Source organism: Lactuca virosa, chromosome 1, assembly GCF_052849685.1.
Source record: "Lactuca virosa cultivar CGN04683 chromosome 1, Lactuca_virosa_CGN04683_v6, whole genome shotgun sequence".
Classification (NCBI taxonomy): domain Eukaryota; kingdom Viridiplantae; phylum Streptophyta; class Magnoliopsida; order Asterales; family Asteraceae; genus Lactuca; species Lactuca virosa.
This window is the reverse complement of record NC_136426.1, coordinates 36,386,380-36,411,425: the sequence shown is the minus strand read 5'-3', so window position 1 is coordinate 36,411,425 and position 25,046 is coordinate 36,386,380. Positions and strand designations below refer to the sequence as shown.

Here is a 25,046-nt window from a genome sequence, read left to right as displayed (position 1 = left end):
TTAGCGGATTGGGGGTAAGCCCAAGAGATGTTAGTGTTTAGCGGATCGGGGGTAAGCCTGAGATTTTTCAGCAGATAGCAGATGTAACATCCATAAAATTCATGAAATTTTTTTAAACTTTTCAAACAATTCCACAAACCATCATTGTTTACAAAAACAATTTTCAAAATATGTTTATTATCAGAGTTTTCCCAAAATCATAAAACAAAATATGAGGAGGTGCACGATCACGCCTTTGCCTTCCTGTGGTTATTTGAGGTACCTCAAACATAACTCAAAACTGTAAGCCCAAAGCTTAGTGAGTTCCCCCAAAATACCAACACAACACAAAACCAGAATAATAACAATAAATAGCATGCATACAGAGCCTTCAGTCTGACTGGAACGTGTTGGATTAGGTGTCTAAGCCCATAACTATAATTGGTATGTACTTGACCCGATAGTAGCATGGTCCATTTCGGGTTGCCTTCATCAGGACAATTTGATAGGATGGATATTTGAGTAAGAGGTTATTTGTGATTTATTAATATATTATAAGTATAATATATTAATTGAGAAATCATATTATCTAATTAGTATTGATCAAAAATTAATTTGGAATTAATTTAGTGATCAAAAGAGACTAATTAAATTAATGGGGACCGATTATGAAAATCAATGAGACATTTGGTTTGGGCTAATGATCAATGATTAATTTGTAATGGGATAAGCTTATGTGAAAGTCCATAAATTATTAGTCAAAAATAAGTTATGGATCATAAGCCTAAGTGTATGAATTAAGGTTACATATAACTCTTGGAATTCTACACTATATATGTGTAACCCCTTTAGCCAACATCGGAAAAAAAGAGTGACATTGCAAGAGTAAGGACGATTTTTGGTGCCTAACCTCTCTCTCATTTGTTCTCCAATTGTTCATGGTTCTTGTGACTTGTTTGAGGCACAACACTTGGGGTGCTAAGCTCGTAAAGGCAAAAGTACAACAAACTACAACAAGAGGTAATTTTCTAACTTGTTTTTATGATTCATATGTCAATATTGTATGCTAGTTGTAGGTTTCAAGCTTTGGAAACTTTTTGCATGTATAACTAGAAAAAACTTAGATCCAAAGCTATTAGGGTTGTATGTGCACCATAGGAGTGTTATAGTACCTAAAACCCAACAGTGGTATCAGAGTCAAGGGTGTTTTCTGTTATATAGATGCATAGATTAATTGTTCAAAGTTGAAAAAGTTGAAAATTTGCACTCTGACAAAAGGATTTGACGAGTCCATACATGAACTCGACGAGTCCATGTTCATCAGTGATGAACTCGACGAGTCCATTATCCGACTCGACGAGTTGGATCACCTGTTTGCAGTTTTTTGGGTTTTTTGGCCAGAATTGGATTATGATCAATATCACAAACTGTTTTATATCATAAAACCTGTTTATTCTGATATGGTAGTGATTATACTGATCCAATTAAAAGATAAATTGTCAAATTTTAGATAATTACTAGTTTATATGATAAAGCTAATTATTTGTAATTTTGATTTGAAATTATCTTACTACAAGAATTGTGTTATGATCAAATTAGTAAAAGATAAAATGGTTATTTTATAAGTTTAAAATTTGATCTAAATGTTTTAAGGAGTTACAAAATTTGTTATCAAATTTTGAACTTAAAAAGTTTTGAAGGAGTTACAAAATTTTTCATCAAATTTGGAACTCAAAAGGTTTTGAAAATTTTCATAACTTGTCCTCAAGTTATGGAACATGAAAAGTCACATTCATAAAAAAGACATTAACTTCATAAGTTATGGAATCCAAAAGTTTTCAAGAGTTACAAAACTTGCCCTCAAGTTTTGGAATTTCAAAAGTTTTTTTTATGAAACATTGATGTTTTGGTGAATAGTTCAAATTAACTTTTATGGACTTTAATTAAATGGTTTTAATTTTGAATTTAGTATTTGGAATCTTGATGTTTTGGTGAATAGTTCAAATTAACTTTTATGGACTTTATTAATAGTTAATTAAAATATTTAATTAAAAGAGTATAATTAAATCCATAATCATATGGTTTAAGTTTAATTAAATTAAGAGTATAATTTATTAATAGATTAAACCATCAAGTATTTTAAAAGTTTAAAATACACCCTTATACTATATAAAATTAAAAGTTTGATATATTATATATGTATAATAAAAAAGTCAGTCTTACTGTTAGTAGACCTCATTCACGAAACCAATCTATAAGGGGGTATAAGGAAACTGCCTATAAAATGGCAGTTGAATGGGTGTCCACTCTCACCCACCGCTTCCTTGATTGGTGGAGGGTCGTTAGCCAAACGGGTAGGATAAGACACAAACTCCCACTAAAAGTATAATGAAAATACAAAGTAACTAAACATTTATAAATTCCCAATCTTAATTACTTAGGAAAAATATGAATTTGATGCTAACTCATGAAATTGCACATTGCACCTTATTAGTCGTTAGTGGAGCGTGTGTGGTTAACCGGCACACTAATATGGGACTAATGAAGGATGACAATGGGTAGCTCGTAGTTTATCATAAATCAATGGAGCGTGTGTGGTTAACCGACACATTGATTAGGTGATAAATGTCTTCGAGAGTACCAAGCTAATTTGCATGGTTATTCACACTTTGTTTGTTGATTCTCGGTATCCCAGTCACAAACTTGAAGGGCATAATCAAGATTAAACGTGCCATTGAAAAGTTCAATGAATTTCAAAAGAATCTAGGCATTTCAATTCATTTAAAACCTAATGTTCATTTTCGTTTTTAATGGTGGAAATTGGTAAATCATCATTTACCTACCTTCAAATATTTTGCAATTGGATTACGGCATCCCTCTTCCGAATTGCAGAATATCATCAAATTGCAGAATCTTGTGTTGGGTCCTAGCCTTAATATTTCATTTTGGGTGTTATATTAAGGACTTAAATCAACTAACTTGAATTTCTCCCTTGTAGATGTCTAGTTCTGACAACTATGGTCTACTTTATCCTTTTGGAAAAAGCTTTCCTCATGAAGATGATATTTCTCAATATCATACTTCACTTCCTCCACCTCCTCCAATAGTTCTCACTAACCCACATGTTCGTCGACTTGAAAAGTTCAAGGTCACTCAAACCTTATTAGCAAGCAAACACCAAGATGAAATGTCTGTGTGTGCACATGTCTTAGAGATGAAGTTGCACATTGACAGGCTGGGAATGTTAGGTGTCGTTTTTCCAAAGAAGCTGGTTGTTGACTTGGTTCTTCAGTCACTTCCCGAGTCGTATGGTCAGTTTGTTAAAGACTACTATATGACAGATCACGATGTGACCCTTATCGATCTTACCTATTTGCTAATTGTTGCTGAATCAACAATGATTTGGCGCACTGGTCAAGCAAATTTGATTGGAAGATCTACTTCCCAAGCTGCCATGGACATAGGCAATGGCATAGATAGTCCAGAAAAATCCATTCTCCTGTGGGAAGGGAATTGGCTATGGTCAAAAGATTTGACGATAAGAGAAAAGCCCGTTCTGAGATAGTTCCATTTGCAAATGCCAAATAGTCCACCTGTTTCCATTTCCATTTGAAGGGACATTGGAAGCGAAGCTTCCCTGACTACCTGAAAGATCCAAGAGAGGGTAAAATCAAATTGTATGATTCTACTTCAGGTAAGTCTACTATCTAACTCTATTAAGTTCCTATTTGTAGATTCTTAATACATGATGTGATTAGATTACATTTTGATGTTTTGTAGAATCTAAGGAAGCTTAAAGGAAGAGTGAGCTAAGTCTGATCGCGAAGAGATGGATTTCGATCGCATGGTTCGATGATTAGATTTTGAGCTGCTGCTTAAGAGTTATGATAGATTGCTTAGAAGTATTTAGTAACATAGTTTTCATATATACTTGCATTGTAAGGACAAGATTTTCCTCAATTGTTATGAATAAATAAAATTTTGATTTTATCTTATTTTATATTTCCTTACAATGGCATTTGTGAAAATTGATGTTTGTATGTTTCTATTGTTAGCAATATTGAAAAATGGATTTGATTCTTTCGTTTATGGTAGTGTCGGAAATTTACCAAATAATGAACGATTCTCATCACCCAAGTTTCAATTGGACAGAAACTTGGAATCATGCGACTTGTAGTGTGTTATGAATGAGAACCTTCGTATTTAGGAAATTAAGACTAATTCCTTGTTCACATGTATATGTGAGTCAAGTGAAGGACTAGGGGATCGGGTACACCTGGTTGTGCACTGGTCAGGTCCACCACAAAGAACGATAAGACTATTCGTCATGATTTACTTAAAGATTAGTGAATATGATTATGCTTACAAGATTAAGTATAATTCTGAATTATTGAAAAGCTTCAATGTATAGCAGAACGAATAAGAAGAATCAAATTAGGCAGAAAGATAAAAGTTTCTCCAATCTGAAAGGAAAGGAGAGGACTTTAGTATCGTGTTTTATGATCATCTTAATGATTATGAAAACCATATCACAATTGATCCTCTAAGGATACCTTAGTGCATTTGTATGGCTAAGAAGATGAATCATGAATTGTTGAAATGGTTAAACCAAGAAGATGAGTCATACTTCGTTCCAAAATCAAGTCTTAGAGTCATACTCCAAGATTGTGAATTGAGTGATATATCTTAAGTAGGTTTATAACACATCATGAAATGTGGAGTAGAAATGTTTTCTAACTCTTGCATATTTCAAATTGGTAAGTTGTGATGTCTTGGATAAGACAAAGACCAACTATGACAAATTGTATGAAGTGTTTCCTTGATAAGAATCTGCACTAACTCTAGAATATTTGTTTGTCAAGGAGTGTATCTTGACAAGAGAATCTTATATGTCAAGAAGTCAGTGGGAGTCTTAAAGATCTTGAAAAGTTTCAGGAACTAATCAAGAATAAACCTATTGTGTATCACTAGCTCACGACTTGAGGTTTGTAACCTATCATGTTGACATATTCTTGTTTCTGTGCCCATTCTAGTTAAAAGTTGACTATGCATGTGAGTTCTATGAGTTCTCAATTGTTTGCATAAGGTGAAGGACCTTGATCAGTGAAAGCTCATTGATCTGTATAGGTGAGCTGCTTAACAACTTGGAAGACATGGTAGGCCCTTGTGCTTCCGAGTGGCAAGAAATTAAGATTGAACAAGTTCAGTCCATATGAGTTTGAATTTGTCATAGACCTTGTCTTATGATAATGGTTGGAAATGATAGATTCACTTGGATAGGAACACATACACCATAAAATCTAAGTGTCATAAGGTTTCTCTCCAATTCATGAAAATGATTATGAGGAAACGCTTTCACTAAGTAGATTTTAAGGAGATAGCAGTTGTATTAATTGCGTTCTCAAATTCGATTATGATTACGACATCCCTCTTCATAGTTCGAATTGTGAGAAATGGAAAATAGTTTGAACATTCAGAACTTATTGTTGTAAGTTTTGAATAGTTTAGACACACATATGAGCTTTCTAATAAAAGGTGTATGAGCTTAGATAAAGTCTTGTCGAAGCATCTCGAATCAGAAATCTGAACTTTGGTAAGAAAGTCAATAAAGTATTGATTTCTAGAAGTCCAGTTGATTTTGGATACATGTCAAAGCTAGTGGGAGCCTAAATGCTATGAACAGAAATAATTGTTATGCTAGTGGGAGCATAATTATTATGGTAAGTGTTGCGAGTTAGCAGTGTTAATTATAGAAAACGCAAGTTTCAATTCACAAAGTTTCAGAGTTTGAAAAGCTGTTTTGTTATAATCAAAGGAGAGGAACTCATACTTCATTTCAAATCTAAAAGCTTAGATTGATATTTTAATAAAATTTAGTCACGGACATATATGAATGTTATGTTGGAATGGTTCAACATAAGGAAATTCTATATATGGAAATATAATAGCAAAAGACTGGTCAGGTATCATGTCTTTATGTAAGACATTATGAATCGTATCCCATATGCTTCAAATATAGGATCGATTGCATATGCTATAATATTCACGTGTTCTAATTTTCCAAATGCATAGGGCATTAAGAAGGAAAAAGGATTAGAACCGGATATGACTAAAGTAGTTAAACAACTGTTAAGGACAATCTAAGGTTCACCAAGGATTGGTCGCTTAAGGACAGTTGGAAGTATAGTAATGGTTAGACCATGTTGACATTATTATGAATAGACAAGATTCTATTAATAATAAGTTTTCATATGGAAAATATGGAAATGTTTCAATAATGGGAGATGGATATTAAGAATCTATGTGAAAGTTAGAAACTTTTGTGCAAGAAGGATGTTCAAAGGAATGTACTTTGAATGTGAGACTTCACTTCCTTGGAATTGTTTTGTTATCAATCTCCAGTGGAAAGTTTTGTTGGCAAAGTCTCTGTGACTTTGGTACCATGACATTACAAAAAGGTACATTGCATGATTGTTTAGAATCTAACACATTCTAATAATGGCAAGAATTTGGCATTCTTACACTTGTGATAAAGATTTGGAGTTGTAAAATGAGTTTCATTGAAGATGTATTCAATTGATCTATTTCACAAAGAAAGGACCATAGGTAAACATAGTAGGCATGCTTGGAGCATGGGATAACTATTGCTTTAATTCAAGTAGAAAGTTGATAAATCGAAACATTATACAATGAATAATGTGTAATAAATATGGTGATTAAATAAAAGGTGTTTTATTTATATTCAAAAGTTTTGAGACCATATTGGATTCGATTATTCTTGTGTTTCACTTTGCATGTTTTGACTTCACGAATAATAAGATTATTCAAACTATCCACAGTCGATCATACTTTGGAAGTAGGTTATGAAAGTAGACTGACAAGAATGGGTTTTGTAAGATTGTCTAAGGTGTTAGACATAGCAAAAGGTTGCTACAACATTCATAAGTGCTCTTGAAATAAGATTTGAGTATTAGATTAAACCCACACTCATCTAATCACTTCATGGATTTTATCACGGGTGATTGTGAGACGATAATATCTTATATTCTTCAAACGGAGACATATAGTTGTAGTTTGCAAGTCGGTTGCACATTGATGATGTGTAAACGCACCAGTAACTTGGTGTTATAAAACATATTGTTGTGTGTGATTTGATGAGTAAATAGAGAAAACATATGAGTCGAAGTTTATCCGTTCCTTTTACCCTAAGTGGGATAAAAGCGATATCTGTGGGCCCCTCGATGATTTAGTGATGACAACCCTAAGCGCTTGGCCAAGCCTGGACTGATTTGATTTGTTCAATTATTCGGTCGTCATAAATTGGAAATCGGGAAACAACACATGAACATAGAGAATGACTATAATCCATGTCTCAGTTCATACGATATCTAGAATGGAGGAATATATGATCCCTTATCTAATGGACGCGTCAGAGTTTGACAACGGATTTTGAGAGCTACGATTGCTAATCAGATTTTAGAGTCTAACTTGCAATAATAGTTATTAGACTTATCCAAGTGGGAGACTGTTGGATTAGGTGTCTAAGCCCATAATTATAATTTGTATGTACTTGACCCGATAGTAGCATGGTCCATTTCGGGTTGCCTTCATCAGGACAATTTGATAGGATGGATATTTGAGTAAGAGGTTATTTGTGATTTATTAATATATTATAAGTATAATATAATAAATGAGAAATCATATTATTTAATTAGTATTGATCAAAAATTAATTTGGAATTAATTTAGTGATCAAAAGAGACTAATTAAATTAACGGGGACTGATTATGTGTATCAGTGAGACATGTGGTTTGGGCTAATGATCAATGATTAATTTGTAATGGGCTAAGCTTATGTGAAAGTCCATAAATTATTAGTCAAAAATAAGTTATGGATCATAAGCCTAAGTGTATGAATTAGGGTTACATATAACTTTTGGAATTCTACACTATATATGTGTAACCCCTTTAGCCAAAATCGAAAAAAAAAAGAGTGACATTGAAAGAGTATGGACGATTTTTGGTGCCTAACCTCTCTCTCATTTGTTCTCCAATTGTCCATGGTGTTTGTGACTTGTTTGAGACACACCACTTGGGGTGCTAAGCTCTTAAAGGCCATACGTTGTGGCCATGCAAAACCTCCTTTAAGCTCTTAATACATCACTTCCAGACGTCCCAATTCAGATCTAAACCTAAAAAGGTGTCCCAAACCATAACTCCATCGACTAATTTTGACTTTATTTTTATAGTTATATTTTAATCGGCTTAGACAGTTGAGGTCTGTTAAAAATTTACAACTTTGTCATCCGACGTCCGTTTTCGTCTGTCTTTATATCGTTGAGCTCCTATTAACGAGATCTTCAATTATCATTTAGGTTGTGTCGGCTAAAAATCGATCGATCTAAAATTTGATTTCTGAGTTGTATACTATTATATAAAATCTTAGAAAAATCATAACTTCCTCAAACGAAGCTAGTTTTGAACGTTCTCTATATGCACGATCTCGGTTTAACATATACTATGACTTTCATTTAGATCGCTAAGGCTAAAAAGTAGCTTATCAAAAATTCACTTTTTAGGATACGCGGCGACGTGCCGGTTTTGTCGCAAAACTTCGACGGGTCATAACTTCTTCGTTTTAAGTTGGATTTCAGCATTCTTTATATATACGGAATCCTTGTGACATATACTATAACTTTGGTTATGATTATTTATTCTAAATAATCTTCTATCAAAAAGTCATTTTTAACGCTTATTATCTCTAAGTTGACTAGCCCGAATCTGCGGGCGTCACACAAACCTAACACTTTGGTGCATAGATCTAGCTTGCAAGCCTCTTTATAATCTTCTTGTAACCTCTCTGGACCTTTGTAAGTATTCAAGCTTCAAGCTTTATGACTCCTTGTTTCAAGATCTAGTCTTTTGTGCATTATTCTCCATGTTTAGGCTAGGTCGAGTGTTGGGATTCCATAAAGTTGGCAACTTTATGGGTATTTATAGTACCTTGGTGGTTATATGTGCTAGATCTGAAGTTTGGTGGAGTTTTGAACTCATGCATGTGGTTTTTACCTCATTTTTCATCATTTGTGACCTAATTTTAGCTCAAGTCTTGCATTAGGCATACATGAATTTAAAGCAATGATTTTTATGGCTTATGGGTGTAAGGAAGCCTTCTGGAGGTGATGAGAGTATGGTTTAATGGATTTAGGGCTTAATCCATTAAGAAACCCATGAGCTAGTTCTCATGATGTGATGAAGTGCCTGGCACGTCTTGACGATTGAAGTCCTCATGACTGTCTTGTCCAAATGCTCCCACAATGTGACCAAGAGTCTTGCACGTCATGGTAAGGGTTGACCTCTGACTTTTGTTGACCGTTGACCATTAACTTTTTGACCAGTATGACTTTGGGTCAAACTTGAAGGAATTGGGTTATTGATAAAGGTTCTATTGTGTTTTGGTGCCAATCGGTTCGCAGAAGAAATCAATGCAGAAAGTGAGCATGTCGTTATGTTCCTTGGGTGTCCGATTCAGGTGAGTTTTGTCACTATACTACGTGTTGCAATATATATCCTTGTATGTTCGGATATACGAGTAGTGGTATGCTGGTTAGAATACCAGTAGGTTGATTATCGTCTAGGGGAGTTCCCTAGGGGTTGTATATAGTCACGCAGGATAGCCTGAGAACTCTTGATCTAGACTTTCTTGCTTGTTCCTTTTTTGGTTGTGGCTCTAGAGTGAGATCATCTGTTCAGATGTCTATCTCACCTCTAGTTACATATAGCTATGCATTCCTTGGAGATTTGTCTGTAGTGGCATAGTGTGATAGGAGAGGCCTAGTATGCGGTAGTGAACTGTTAGACAGGTAGATTCATGTGGATAGTTTCTTGTGCTAATGTGTTTACTTGATTGCTTGTTTGATTATATATGTCGACATATTGTGATGGGTCAAGTTGAGGCGATCCTACTTCGTGCTTTAGGCCAAGATACCAAGTGCATGTCAGCTCTGAGCTGTAAGCACGGGAGAGGAACCAGTTGTGGACTGGAGGCTTAGGTGAGCGGTTAGGTTGAGGTGGTAAGCCAACATACCCAGGGGAAATCCAGTCTTTGTGGCTTTAGGCCTAGGGGCAATCTAGTCTTTGTGACTGTGGTCCTGGTGTGCATGTATTGTGGTGTGTGAGATTTTGGGGGAATCCACTAAACTTTTGTTTACAGACGTGTATTAAATGTTTTTTCAGTGACCAATATATATATATATATATATATATATATATATATATATATATATATATATATATATATATATATATATATATATATATATATATATATATATACAATTGTTTAATTTTTTATATTTTCCCGCTTACATTTTATTTTATTTATTTATGTTTTTTTTATTTATATATATTTTTTTGAAATTTCATTCGAATATATTTTTTAATGTTTTTTATATTTTGTTCGTTTATATTTTTTTGACGTTTTTTTGAATACTTTTTTTGTTAGAATATATATTTTAATGTTTTTTTGATCTTTTTTTTTGTATTTTTGTAAATCTTTTTATAAATATTTTTTGTATAAAAAATATAGAAAAGTTTGTTAAATGTGAGTATGATTAACACATATTATGTATAAAATTATTTATTTTAATAGGGTTATTGTATAGGTTAACCGGATTTCGAAACAAGTGTCAATGACTTCGAGTTCAATTTTTTTAGTTATAGAAATTTTTTTACATTTTGTTCCGAATAACAAATACTAATCAGAATTCTTATAACTCAAACACATGTGTCAATGTTTTCGAATTCATTTTTTATTTTTATAAATTTTGTTCGTTTTCGAGTTATATGGTTTCAAAGTAGTCATTATATAACTTGAAACTCGTTTTCGAATTTCGTTTAGCCTATCTAGTAACCCTATTAAAAAAATAATTTTATATCTAATCTATGTTAATAATATTCATATTTAACGAACTTTGTTTTTGTTTTTACAAAAAAGATTTTAAAAAATATAAATAAAAAAACATCAAAAAAATTAAAATTTATTCAAATAACACATGAAAAAATTAGAAAAAAATTATTCAAAAAAAACATGAAAAAAAAATATATAAATGAACTAAATGTAAAAAATATTAAACAATATATTCAAAAAATGTCAAATAAAATCTAAATAATAAAAAATAAAATAAAATGAAAGAAAAAAAATAAAAAATAAACAATAATATATATATATATATATATATATATATATATATATATATATAAGAAAAACAAAAATATAAAAAATAATGGTAAAATTGTGTTTTTAAATGGATTAAAGATGTGCAGTAAAAATTTTTTAAAGTAAAATTTTTTTAAACCAGAGAGATACATCTTATCAAAATTTTAAAAGTTGAACTGAAAGTGCTAATTTCACCATACCACAGGGACTAAAACTGTAATTTACTTTAAATATTGCTGTTTAATTAAGGGAAAATACTTGAAATAGACAAAAATTTAGGTTAAATTTATAAAAATAGTCACAAATTTTTTTTTCCAGATATAGACACGGATTCCGCGGAGGCCCTCCGCGGACCTCCACGGAACGATGAAACCTCCGTGAAGCGAGGGTAAAATGGTAATTTCACCCGTTTTTTTTTTGAGAAAACCCCTTTTGGTCCCCACTGGTCCCCCCTTCCTCGTTCGTCCCCCCTCCGCATCGCACCCCTTCTCGAAGGCGAAGAATTCAAATCTGGACTGAATCTTCAACTCCGGCGAAGACTTCAACTCCGGCGACGACTTCAACTCCGGCGACGACCTGAACTCCGACGAAATCAAATCGCAGAGGCCCCTTTTCCGTCACCGATGGACCCCGAATTCCCCGATGGATTTGGTTCTCGGGTATTTCTCACTTTCTTATGTAATTGTTAATGTCGAATTAGAGGAAAACCGAATTGATTTCATTGAATATGTATACAGAATATGATTGAAATGCCCCTTAATTTAGGATTTTTAGGTTTTCACAGAAAATGTATACAGAATTGCGGATGATCCATTCTGCGGAGGGGGACGTCAGTTCGCAGAGGCTTCTCCGCGGAGTGACCTCTAGCCTCCGCGGAACGCTGTAATCCAAAATTCAGCCTCCGCGTAAGCTAGATGTCACTCCGCAGAGATACCTCCGCGGAGTGATGTTTTTTGCACAATTTGAAGTATGTTGCTATTAAGTATAGTTTTTTTAAATATAGTTTTTTTAAATTTTCAATTAGTAATGTTTTAAATGAAATAATATTTTTGATTTTTTTGTTGTGTAGCACGAAGATCTCAATCAAAAAGCGGATTTAACTTTGAAAGGCGTGGTGGGGACTATCATTAAAGACTATTTTCCGCGCCTAACACAATCACAACGAGTATTATTCAAAGCTTCCCCCTTTGGAATATTCTTAGGAATGCATATCCCACATGGTGATCCCTTACTTGTGTATAAGATGATGTTGCACGAAGTAAGGTGTCAACAAATATTTGAGATGGGGAGGTTTCTGTTTGATGTAGAGGGGATCCAGTTGGGTTTTGGTGAAACAGAATATATTTTGATTTGTGGTTTAAAAGTTGGTCGTTATGTGAATTTACTCCATGACGAAAAGGGCCAGTCAAAGTCAAATCTCCGTGCTCGGTTGTTCCCAGATATTTCTGATGCACGTCTGCGGCTGAAAGATTTAGAAGACTTAATTATGTCCCTGAATAATTTGGCACTACAAGATGAAGATGCTGTGATGCTTATCCAGCTTGTTTTTATGTTGAAGGGTCTACACGGACGGGACGTTAAAACGGGCATTCCTGCAGCAGTATACAAGCTTGCTGATAATATAGATGATTGGAACAGGTATTACATTTAAAACAGGCATTCCCGCAGTAGTATGCAATGCACTAATTATAATAAATAAATTGAAAATTGCAAGTTTGCATGGGGTACATATTTTTGGAAATATACTTCGCGTATGATGCGTGGAATGTTTAAGAAAATAGAAGAGTTTAGAGAATTCAAGCAGGCCAATCCCGAATCGAAGAAAGTACACAAGTATACCGTTCCCGGTTTCATGCTTCCGTTTAAGGTTAGTTTCTAATGCATTTTAATAGTTATCATTGTTTAGTTTTTTATACTTACATTTTTTTATAGTATAATAGAACGATACTTACATTTTTTCATAGATATGGATTTTGGAGACGTTCCCAGAGGCAACCAAGTTTTTTATACGCACGCCGACAGAATTGCCACGGATGATGACGTGGAGAAGTAAAACTCCGTTGAATTGGGTTCAATGTTGTCGAATAATGAACGTGTATGTGGTATGGTTTTTATATTAACAATCATCTATATTTACAAATTCCAAATTATTTTGATGTTTAACTAACAATCTGATTTTTGCAGCCTAACAACCAACCTATTAATGTCGAGGCAAACCCGGAGTAGTTGATGTTGTCGTTTTATGTTCGTTATGTCAATCGGACTCTTAACCCTGTAGAGTCTCCCCCACGGCAACATAGTCCCGTCCGAAATAGTCCACCTCCTGTTGCCTCGCCTGCTTGAAGAAGGATGTACAAGTCCGAAATACAAACATCTTCGACTGAATCTGCCACAAATGCTTCTTCCTCGCAACATCTTGAAACAGAAACAAGTTATATGTCACACGACACATCAAGATTGGTAAAGAAGAAGAAGACGAGCACAAAGGCATTAATGAAGCGTCTACTAGGTGTTGTGGCTGACTTAAGTTCTAAAGTAGACCGTGTATTACAGAAAAATGATGAACCCGACACAAATTTTGAACCAGACAGAAGGTTTCGAGAGGAGGAAGAGATGATAAATGAAGAGGAGGAAGAAAAATCTTACCATGACACACATTTTGACTATGATAATATAGGTAGTCATGGTTTGGAGGGGAATTTGAGTCTACACCTACGCATGTTGAGCCGTCATTGGACGTGGGTGAACATCTCACAAAAGAAATGACTCCTATTGTTAGGCCGCAACGGAAGAGGGGTATTCCATGGTATCAGCGGACTCCGTTCACAGTGGTACAAAACTCATATTTTAAATTTGGTATATTTTTTAAATATTAACGTATTGATTATTATTTAACATGATAATTTTTTAGATGCAATCCACACCAAAATTGAAGAAAATCACGAAAGTAAAGAAAAAAAAAGTGGTGAAGAGTCCTAAAAAAGCAAATGAAGACATTGTGAATGAAGAGAGTAATGCTGTTTCAAATCATCTCCTGCTAGACAGTGTTGAAGCTGCCAGTACGTTGACTTTTTGGAAAGAATGGAATAGTATCTCTTCCAACCTGAACACTAAACATAGGCTGCATATGCTGCCACTGGATGTGGAGTTTTGGTCGAGGTTACTTGCAGTTACCGACGCTGGGTGGTTAATTTCTTCGGTAACATTCGTTAAATATAAATTTTAACTACATTTTTATACGATAATTTATATAAAAAACTGTAACTTTTTTATCTTAAAATGTACAGCATATTGCGATATGGAGTGCCTTGCTCATGGAAAGACGGCCGGCGAACGCAAGGTGGACGATATTCCCTCAAGAACTTAATTTGCAAAACGGCAAAACATATTTTCTTAGGAATATTGCAAATGGTGTCGGAGGCCATCCTAAATGGAAGGATGTGGATATGGTTAGTTAAGTTTATTAATTATTTATTTTATATAGGAAACGAATTAATGACTATTACATTTGTTTTTGTTTGCAGGTTCTATTCACCATAAACGTTCTTCATGCCCATTGGTTTTTGGCAGTGCTACATTTAGATATTTGGAAAGTACACATATATGATTCAACACGATGTATGAATTACTTCACTCAGTACTTGACTGGTGGAGAATTCAAAAGTTTTGGGGATAGTATAATCGAAGAGCTAGATGCGATTGACTATTGGAAGGATTTCCCCGATGGACACAAAGACAACGCAGTTGTGGAGTTTATTGACATTGTAGACGCGCCACAACAAGAATATATTGCTAATAGAGGGGATTGTGGAGTATTCGTAAGCATGTATGTGGAAATGATTTCTTCGGGGGTACCGGTGAAGAGTGATAAGCCATGTAGAGATGGAGGATTTCTCTACAGAAATAGGATGACAAATATTATTTGGGATACTAAATAACTTGATGTTTGGAAGTTTGTATAAATTATTATGAAATACTTGTTTTTAGTAGTTTTGTTTAATATAAACAACTTTTGTATCATATATTTTTTGAAACATAATTCACCAACATATATTACGATACATTAAAAACAAAACAAACATTTGAAATTACATAATAACATTACAGAAAACATTGCAAATAAAAGATGAATGACAAACAAACATTACATAGAACATTACGAATAAAAGAGTCGTCTACATGAAAAAGGGTTTATTTCTAACCAGATTCCAAACGTCCGTATACTCGAACTCGGTTTCATCAAACTGGCACAGGTAATATCCGTTCACGTATTCAAGAAGTTCTTCATCATCAGCATCAGAGCATCGCATTTTCTCATAATTGTAGCATCGATTGTACCATGTGACTTTACTCTTTATATCCATCCATTTACTAACAATATCGGGTTTTAGTCGTTTTTGTCCTTGTCCCACATTAAAGTTGAACAAAGCTACTAAGCGGGACCATTCATCACCAAGAAGGCAATTAAGGGGAGCTATTACCGGCAGACCCTCGTAAACAGTAATCCAGCATCGTGTTAAGACAAACACCTCTGTTGTCGTCCATGAAGATGTACCATTAGTTGGAGCAGATAGATTAGCTGCATTTGAAGACGTTGGTACATTGGATGCCATTTTGTGAAATGATCCCTTATCTCTAATTCGGACGTATAGATACTTGCTTTACTAAATATAAAAAGATAGGTAACGCGGACTGACAAGTTAGTAACGCGGACTGACAAATAGCTATGCGGACTGACAAGTCAGTAACGCGGACTGACAAATAGCTATGCGGTCTGACAAGTTAGTAACGCGGACTGACAAATAGCTATGCGGACTGACAAGTCAGTAACGCGGACTGACAAATAGCTATGCGGACTGACAAGTCAGTAACGCAGACTGACAAATAGCTATGCGGACTGACAAGTCAGTAACGCGGACTGACAAATAGCTATGCGGACTGACAAGTCAGTAACGCGGACTGACGAACAACTCTCTGCGGAGTTGAAGGGTCTATATATTGTCATGGATGATCGTTGGATATTTGCGGACTGTCATGTCTATATAAAACGACAAAAAATAATGTATCACTTCATCTAATCTATTTTAGTTCATGTAGTTTGTATGTTTTACAATGGGTTCAAACGCATGGACCGCTAACGAGTATTTGCTTCTAACTCGTGCATATATTAATGTCTACGAGAACACCAGTTTGGAGGATAGAATGTTTTGGGTCCTATTAACGAATACCTTCAACACTGACGATGAAACCACCATAGAAAACCATCGCAGCACACTTGATATAGCTGCAAAATGGTATGAATTGAAAACAGAAGTTGTGTTATTCAACGATCTTTATAACAAGATTGAAGACGATCGTGTGAATGATACTGAGGAAGACATCTTGGAGGCGGCTAAAGAAGAATACAAATCCATTAGCAACGGACAGAGTTTCGAGTATGAAGCCCCTTGGAATCTTTTGAAAAATGTCCCGTTTTTTTAACTAGTACTGTGTTTTGTATTGTTCTTGTATTGCTTTATTTATATGTAATATGGTATTTATCCTTTTTTTTATAAAAAATAATTCCATTGTTTAAAAACCATACACTCAAACAGGTTACGCGGACTGACAAATAAGTTACGCGGACTGACAATTAAGTTACGCGTACTGACAAGTCATTTACGCGGACTGACAAGTAAGTTCTGCGGAATAATGTATACTAATTCCTTATAAATTGGACAAGCATTTCCATTTTTACAAGGTGTCCAAAGTTGTGAAAATGAGTTCAGTGAATCAGGTATTAAGAAAAAGTTTCTCCACCCTACCAACTTTTTTCCATAATCTGCAAAGAACCAATCCTAACACCTACACGTACATTACGAAAGATCAGTACAATCGTTTCCAAATCTGTTTCGTGGCATTGGGATGTGTGGTATGTAATCCCTTATAGTACATAAATATTTAGTTATTTCAAGTTGTTACATGCCTAATCCAACACATGTTGACTTACAGATTCGTACGTTTCTCACGTCTATGATACCAATCATATTCGTTGGTCAAGTACCTCTAATTGGAGCGTATGTAAGATCCATGTACATTGCGGTTGCTTTAGATGGAAATCATGAACCCCTTCTCATAGCGTTTGCTTTGGGAACCATAAACCATGCCAATTCATGGTTATGGTTCATGAGGAGGCTTAAAGAATGTTTAGGTGACAATACAAAAGTTGGTTTCATAAGCCATATGTCTGATTCTATAGACTTTGCAGTTCAAAGAGTCTACCCTGATTCATATCATGGCTATTGTTGTAAAAATATAGCCGAGAAAATACGCGCTTCCATCGGAAGCAATACAGTCGTAGAGCAGTTATTCTGGAAGACTTGTAAAGCGTATAATTTATCTCATTTTTATGCATGTTTGAACAACTTAAAAAATGAGGTTAATGGGAATGATCTTCATTGGCTTGACAATATTCCCATTGCAAAATGGGTATGGGCTTGTTTTCCAAGAGTACGTTTCAATGTTAAATTCATTGACATTCTCGTTGTTGTCAATTGGTTCAAATCAAACACGCGTGAGTTTCCAATAACAACAATCATTGAAATGGTCAATGACTCGATGCAAGCAATGTATCTTCAACGTGCTGCGTTTGGAGGTAATTATAAGTTATGACATCACTGAAATGGTGAATTGATATGTTATTATACATTATGACATCATAATTTTTGTTTTTTTGATTCAGTTCATTTCACAGGGGATTTTCATGGTCTTCTAACCCCTTATGCACTTAAGGTGATTCATAAAAGATTTATCCACTCGGATGGTTGTAGGATTACGCATATTGTTGGCGACAGATATGAAGTGACTAAATATTCAACAACCGAAACTGTCCAATTAGACAGTGGTATTTGTAGTTGCGGTAAATGGCAAAAATGCGGTATACCTTGTGAGCATGCTATAGCTTCACTACAAAGACTCGAAATTGCAGAAATCCAGCAAATGGTAAATTTAAAGTTAAGTACAGCGGTGTATCAAAATGCTTATCAAACTGAGACGGTCAATCCTATTCCAGCCCTTAGGCATTGGGAAATACCAGTTGAAAGTGTTGTGGTATTACCTCCACGACAATTCAATTGAACTGTATTGTATGGATCACAACGAATATTAATTTGTATTCAGTTCTATGTTAACCGTAGTTGTAATGACGTTCTTTACTTTTTAATAAAAAATGTTTACCTTTAAATAAATAATTGTATTCCCATAATTGTAATGTATGGATGACAACGACTAGACAAACAGCTCTGCGGACTGACACACATTGTTGCGGACTGACAAAAAGCTCTGCGGACTGACAACATCTCTCTGCGGAGTGGAAGGGACTATATATACTCATGGATGGTCGTTGGATTTTTGGTATAGAGTTATAATTTTTTTTTAAATTTAAAACGAGTTCATCTTCAACTTTGTATATTTGCTCGTGCAACGAAGTTGATTGTTTCTATTGTGATCCGGTCGACCCTTTTCTTGCCCCATCACCAAATTTAAGAGAGCCGTATATGTCGGATGATACTTTGCAACAACTACAATGGGCTGAAGAACAAAAAAAAAGATAAAGACTCATCTCGAGCTCTCACTGAACGTCGTGACCTCATTGCGGCGGAGTGCAAAGAGGTTGAGGAAAGGATGACGATTACTAAAAACAAAATCAAAGATCATGAGGAATGGATAAAAAAAGTAAGAAGAATATCAAACTGTCTGAAAAATGGCTTGCTGACAAGGATGCATAAATGATAGAACTTTGTAGCCAAAAGGACCGTATGGAAGATAAAATAAGAATTAGGGACGACTACATAACAATGGAGAAAGAAAAGTATCCTTTGCAATTCCCTTAAGTTAATTATTGTTGTTGTACGTTTACTATATGTTTCTGGTTTGTTGAATGTATTATCTTTGAGTATTAGTTATTATTGTACTAGTAATTATGCACTAATATAATCATAATATTACCCATCATCTTTAAAATAAACACACCATTTCAAAGTACACAAATTAATGTCCTCTAAAACAAAACATAATTAATTATAAATACAACATCAATCATTCAAATCAAACGTTGAACAATAGTCTTCTCTCTGCGTCCCACTCGTCCAACGCGTCTCTTGTGTCCCGTGCGTCTGTAGCGTCTCCTGAGTCCCTTTCCCTTTCCCTTTTGTGTTACTACCTGATCCCTCACTACTTTTTGTAGCCTTTTTTTGTTTCTTTGGGACCAATGTCGGACAAGTCGCTGCATTATGTGTTGTACTATCACATCTACTACACCTTCTTACTATAGGTTCCTCACCTTGTGACGGGATACGATTTCTGTTTCTCGGTCTACCAGCTTGACGTGTATCCATTATCGAGGGTTTAACAACCATCATCTCAACAGGAATCTCCCAATCACACGGTTCTGGAAGGGGGTAAACCGGCTCCTCATACGTACTTCGGTACGTTTCAATTTTGTAAGAATCTATAGCTAGATGACCGAAGTTAGTTTTTTTCAAGTGCTTCAAGACCATTATGACATGACCACAAGGCAACCCAGTTCCTTCCCAATATTTGCATGTACAAGTCTCTTGCCTCAGATCAACTATGCCACCATATTTGAAATCATGAACTTGATATATTGCATCTGAAACACCAGAAACGGACCATCCTGTCGTACATTCTTCATTTTTACTAACTACTTTTTTAGCCCACTCGGTTAGCACTGTTGAACATTTCCCTGTAAAGAAGATATATATAATTAACTTATTATTTGACCTAATTAAAGTCCAAATTAAATTCATACCTCCTTCGATGCGACGCTTGTTACACCATTCCTGTGAAAGACGACGGAAGAACTCAAGAAGGGGTATTATAGGCATCTTCGTTGCATCTACAGATAAAGCATTCATGGACTCTGCACTGTTCGAGGTCATGTAATCGTACCATTTCGACAGCGAATATGCTCTAGTCCACTTAGCACGGGGAATTTCATTTAGATACGCTGCTACTTGCGGCCTAGTAGAACTAAATCTATACCACAATTCTTCAAAAACATTTTTTGTAAGCTTTCACAAGCCTCCAAAACAACACTTTTGTTTTATCATTTTTCCCAAACCTGTGTACTATGTTTCCTAGTAGATGAAAATCACACACGCCATGATGAGCATGTGGGAAAACATTTTCAATACTAACCCGAATTGCATCGGCCCTATCAGTGACAAAAGTCAATTCTTGACAATCACCAACACATTCATACAACTTTTCAAGAAACCATGTCCAAGTAAGACCACTCTCTTTTTTGCATATTCTGTGCGCAAGGGGCAATATCTGGTTGTTCCCATCCATAGCTACTGCATGCAATATGGTTCCCTTAAAATCACCCTTCAAATGAGCATCATCCATAATTATAACTTTACGACAAAAACTTTTGAACGCTCGTATCTGCAATATATTAAAATGGAACACATAAACACTCTATAGTTTGTTTAAAAAAAATTTATATTAAATAACAACAAGTTTTTTGTATTTACCGTGCTCCCAATGGCATAAAAACAACACTCGAAACAATCTTCAGAATCTGTTTGAATATAGGTCACTGTACCGGGATTATGCCTCTTCAAATTGTGAAAATAAATAGGAAGTTTGGAAAAACATTCTTCTGAGGATCCCAACAACAATTCCATAGCATATTGTTTTGCACGCCAAGCTTGTTTGTAATCTACATTGATTTCCAGCAAAGCATTCAAATCCCTTGATATTTCATTAGGCCTCCAAACCTTGGAACGAGTTTTTCCCATAATCTCATGCAATATAGTACCCATCACTTTTTTATTAGCATGCTTATGATTAGGGTGTATCTGTAATGACGAACATGTGTGCACGTTGTTGAAAGTCCTGATTTCAAATTCATCAGTGGGATCAAGGTGTTTTGCATATAAACGCCAATAACAGTTCTCAATTTCACAATATACCTCATAACGATTTTTGTTAGAATGTTTGGTCTTAAACTGAAACTTTTCTCTGGTTGCTTTAAGACTCAAAACAAATATTAGTTGTTGTTTGTTATCATATGTTTGACGAACAAACATATCATCATTTGGACCTAAACTGTGAAATGGTCCGGGTTCAACAATAGGAACAGGACAATCAGGTATGGGAGGCATACCGTAAAATATGTCTGAAGCTTTTTTCCCGTGTGTGAACTCATCTTCTGACCATCCTTCATTTGACTCTTCACCGTCTGACAAAGTTTTGTCAGTCAGTCTTCCAAACTCATATAAATTTTTTTCTTCCACCGTATTCACTGCCACGGTTTCTTCTTCTGGACACTCTTCAACATTATCAGATACAACGTTTTCAACATTGTATGGTACAACTTTCTGAACCGCTTCTGTCTGTTCGACCAATCCCTGAAACACCTCTAAATATAAATGCACAATCTCCTTCGTTTCAGAAATTACATTTCTGAGTTGATAAACATCTGCTTCGTCTAAAATATTCATAACATACCCATGAACCGGGTGTTGAAATGACAATGATATATTACTATTGAACACATTAGCCTTACTTTTGACCAAATCAAACAATATTCGACGATCAAAATTTGGCGGAAGTAGTAGACCTAAGTTGTTAAACTTTGGTCTAACGTAGGTGTTAATCTCATTTGAAGTCTGCCAAAAACCCTCAGTACATAAAATAACAAGACTCATATTTTTTTTTTGGAAAATCAAATGAAAAGAACTGATCTATCAACTAAACGAAGCTAAAAATATGAAAAATAACACTTTGTATTAAAAAACCCTTGAAAATGCCGTTCCAACCACTCACTCCGCGGAAACATTACTCTCTCCGCGGAGGTCCTCGTAAGCATCTCCGCGGAGGTACTTATGACTCCAAACAACTCACTCCGCGAAGCACTTATTGTGTCCGCAGAGGGCCTACGCGGAGGACTAATTTAAAGGCTAAAAATCATACTTTCGACCGGTCCGCGGAGATGACGTCATTCCGCAGAGGTCCGCGGAACGTATGTCTATAGCTGGAAAAATCAAATTTTATGACTAAATTTAGAAAATCACCCCCATTTTTTGCATATTAGCTGTATTTTCCCTTTAATTAATTAGCTAACAAGAATAAAAACGAAACAAATGACGTGGAAAGGAAAGAGCCACGAAATGCGACAGAATGAACAGAGAATATATTTTAATTAATCTCAAACCAAAAATCTTCCAACTAACCGACCACAAAACCACTGTTTTATTTTAAGTTGTAGTTTGAGTACTTGACAAAAGTTAATCTAAACTTAGTTTTCTGAATTATATTAAAAACCAACAATTAAATTATAAAATATTATCATTTGTTGTAAAAAAAATCTTTATTAAAACAAATAAATAAATTATTTAGTAATTTATAGCTTCAAAATCGTGATTATGATTCCTTAAACAAAGAAGTTGTAACAACTTTACAAAAGCCAATTTCCAAGAACCTACCCCTTTGTCCCCCGTTTTCTTCATATGTGCATGCACCATTCGATATTTGGATCTATATATATAATACATATATTTATAGATAATACACACACACCCCATAAACTCACTTCAAATCATTCCAAATCTCCACTCATCTTTGAAGTTCAAAACCCTTCATCAAATCAAAACTTTGTTCTGTAAATCCGCCATGGAAGCACTCAATAGGTGCTCATCAGCTACTTCTTCTTCATCGGATTCATCAGATTCCTCACATTCTGGTCGGAAACCCGGAAACACTAACAAAACTCAAAGAATCAAGGGGCCATGGAGCTCTGAGGAGGACCGGATACTAACCCGACTAGTTGATTCATATGGGGCTCGGAACTGGTCGCTTATTAGCACCTACATAAAGGGTCGGTCTGGTAAGTCATGTAGGCTCCGATGGTGCAACCAGCTGAGTCCCAATGTGCAGCACCTGCCATTTTCTCCGGCAGAGGATGAGACCATTTTGACTGCTAACGCTCGGTATGGCAATAGGTGGGCAACCATTGCTCGGTTGCTCCCTGGCCGGACTGATAATGCGGTGAAGAATCATTGGAACTCGACGTTGAAGAGACGGCGAATCGAGACCGACGCTACCACCAGGTCGGAGTCGGAGATGGAACTTTTAAGATTCGGGACTACTTATACGTCGCCCGGGTCTGTGTGCAATGAGGATGCGGCGGCGGATGTAGATGATCCGATGACAACTCTTTCGTTGGCTCCACCGGGGATGGGCGGGTATGGGTCGCAGGAGAAGAGAAATGAGAGTCTGCCGGTGGAATTTTGGGACGTTATGAGAGGGGTGATTGCGAGGGAGGTTAGGGAATATGTGACGTCGTCGTTTCCTGAGACTTCTGGATTTCATTAACATTTGCTGGATTGTTTATTTACTTTTTTATTTGAAAATTCTTTTTATTTATTACTTGTTTTCTCACGCTAATTGAAAAATTATTTGGCTGCTACTTCAAAATTATCAATACAAATGTCTACTAAATGTATAAGATACAATTATGGGGTGTTTGACTTATCTTTTCAGAGGGCAAAAGGACTTTTGGGAAAAGTTACAAAAAGCCAGCATTTCCTGACTTTTCCAAAAAGTCAGTTTTCCTTCTATCAAAATCTCAAAAGTTGCTTTTAAAATATTTTTACCAAACATCTTTTCCCTTCTATCTTTTTATAAAAGTTCTTTTGGTCTCTAAAAAGATAAGCCAAACACCCTCTTAGACATTGACAATCTAATTGTTTTATGAAATAATTGAACACGGTAGAATGTCGAGATACATTCAATGGATTATATTTATTATAGTTAGGTATTCAATGGATTATATTTATAATAATCATGTACTCCAAAGTTGGTCGTTTGATGAATATAAAGTTTAATGATTATTTAGGTTATTAGGTGTGGGTAATATATTATTACATGTTATGAATGTTATTCGGGTCGGAATCGAACCAAACCGACCCGAACAAACCGAAAACCGAATAAGGGTAATTGTATGAACCGAAAACCGAACTAAATAAACAATACGAGTTCGGTTCGGTTCGGGTGTTATTCGGTTCGGTTCGGTTCCGCCCGAATAACCCAAATAACATGTACAAGATGATTAAAGAGCCCAATAACCCGAATAACCCAAATAACATTTAGAATGTGATTATAAATATTGTATTTTGTATGACTTTTGTAGCTTATGATTTCATAACAAATCTTTTAAAGAAACAAATTAAAAGATTGAGTAGTAGATTAACACATTCAAATTTCAATGAGTAACATACATAATAACACATTGAAAGATTGAGTAGTAGATTAAGATACAAATACTTACTTGAGTTTCTTGATTTGGAACCCAATTTTCCATGACTTGAATGGAGTTTGATCACACTAGAAACTAGAAAACAAGGATGAGGAGACGATTATTTTTTCCAGACGCAATGGCCGATTTTTTTTTTCTTATCGTGAATGGACTTTGAAGTTTGAACTTTGAACTAGTGATGATCGATCAATGAGTCCAGGTTATCACAAGTCGCAAGGGCAACATCCGCAACTGTCGATCAAATAGTAATGTCGCAAGGATGAGAAAAACCTCAATCGATTAAAGAGTAATGTCGTCGACTCGTCGATTTGGTGTAATACGATATTGTCGATTTGGTGTAATACGGATGATCGAATTCGATTTCGTTGATTTTTTTGGTGTATTACGTGAGTTTTGTTGGGTAACGATCGATAGAAAAGAAGACCGAATAAGCAATCGTGTTAGGAAAAAAAATGTGACTTTTCATATTCGGTTCGGTCCTTTTGGACCGAATAAGCCCTTATTCGGGTAACCCGAAAACCGAATTA

General features: G+C 35.1%; 3 protein-coding genes across 3 annotated transcripts; 2 read left to right on the top strand and 1 right to left on the bottom strand.

Annotated features, from left to right (window-relative positions):
* Window positions 1–17,264: 17,264 nt before the first annotated feature.
* Window positions 17,265–18,311, top strand: LOC145112919 (uncharacterized). Its single transcript, XM_079049036.1, has 2 exons — window positions 17,265–17,829; window positions 17,917–18,311. Exons 1-2 carry the CDS (start codon window positions 17,265–17,267, stop codon window positions 18,309–18,311), a joined length of 960 nt encoding a protein of 319 aa, XP_078905162.1.
* Window positions 18,312–19,267: 956 nt separating this feature from the next.
* On the bottom strand, window positions 19,268–21,703 carry LOC145112909 (uncharacterized). Its single transcript, XM_079049026.1, has 4 exons — window positions 20,732–21,703; window positions 20,317–20,642; window positions 20,005–20,231; window positions 19,268–19,938 (listed from the first exon to the last, which is right to left on the bottom strand). The coding sequence occupies exons 1-4, from the start codon at window positions 21,701–21,703 to the stop codon at window positions 19,268–19,270; spliced, it is 2,196 nt and encodes a 731-aa protein (XP_078905152.1).
* Window positions 21,704–22,784: 1,081 nt separating this feature from the next.
* LOC145104302 (transcription factor MYB105-like) lies at window positions 22,785–23,670 on the top strand. The gene has a single exon (XM_079041591.1). The coding sequence runs from the start codon at window positions 22,875–22,877 to the stop codon at window positions 23,574–23,576; it is 702 nt and encodes a 233-aa protein (XP_078897717.1). The 5' UTR covers window positions 22,785–22,874; the 3' UTR covers window positions 23,577–23,670.
* Window positions 23,671–25,046: the final 1,376 nt, after the last annotated feature.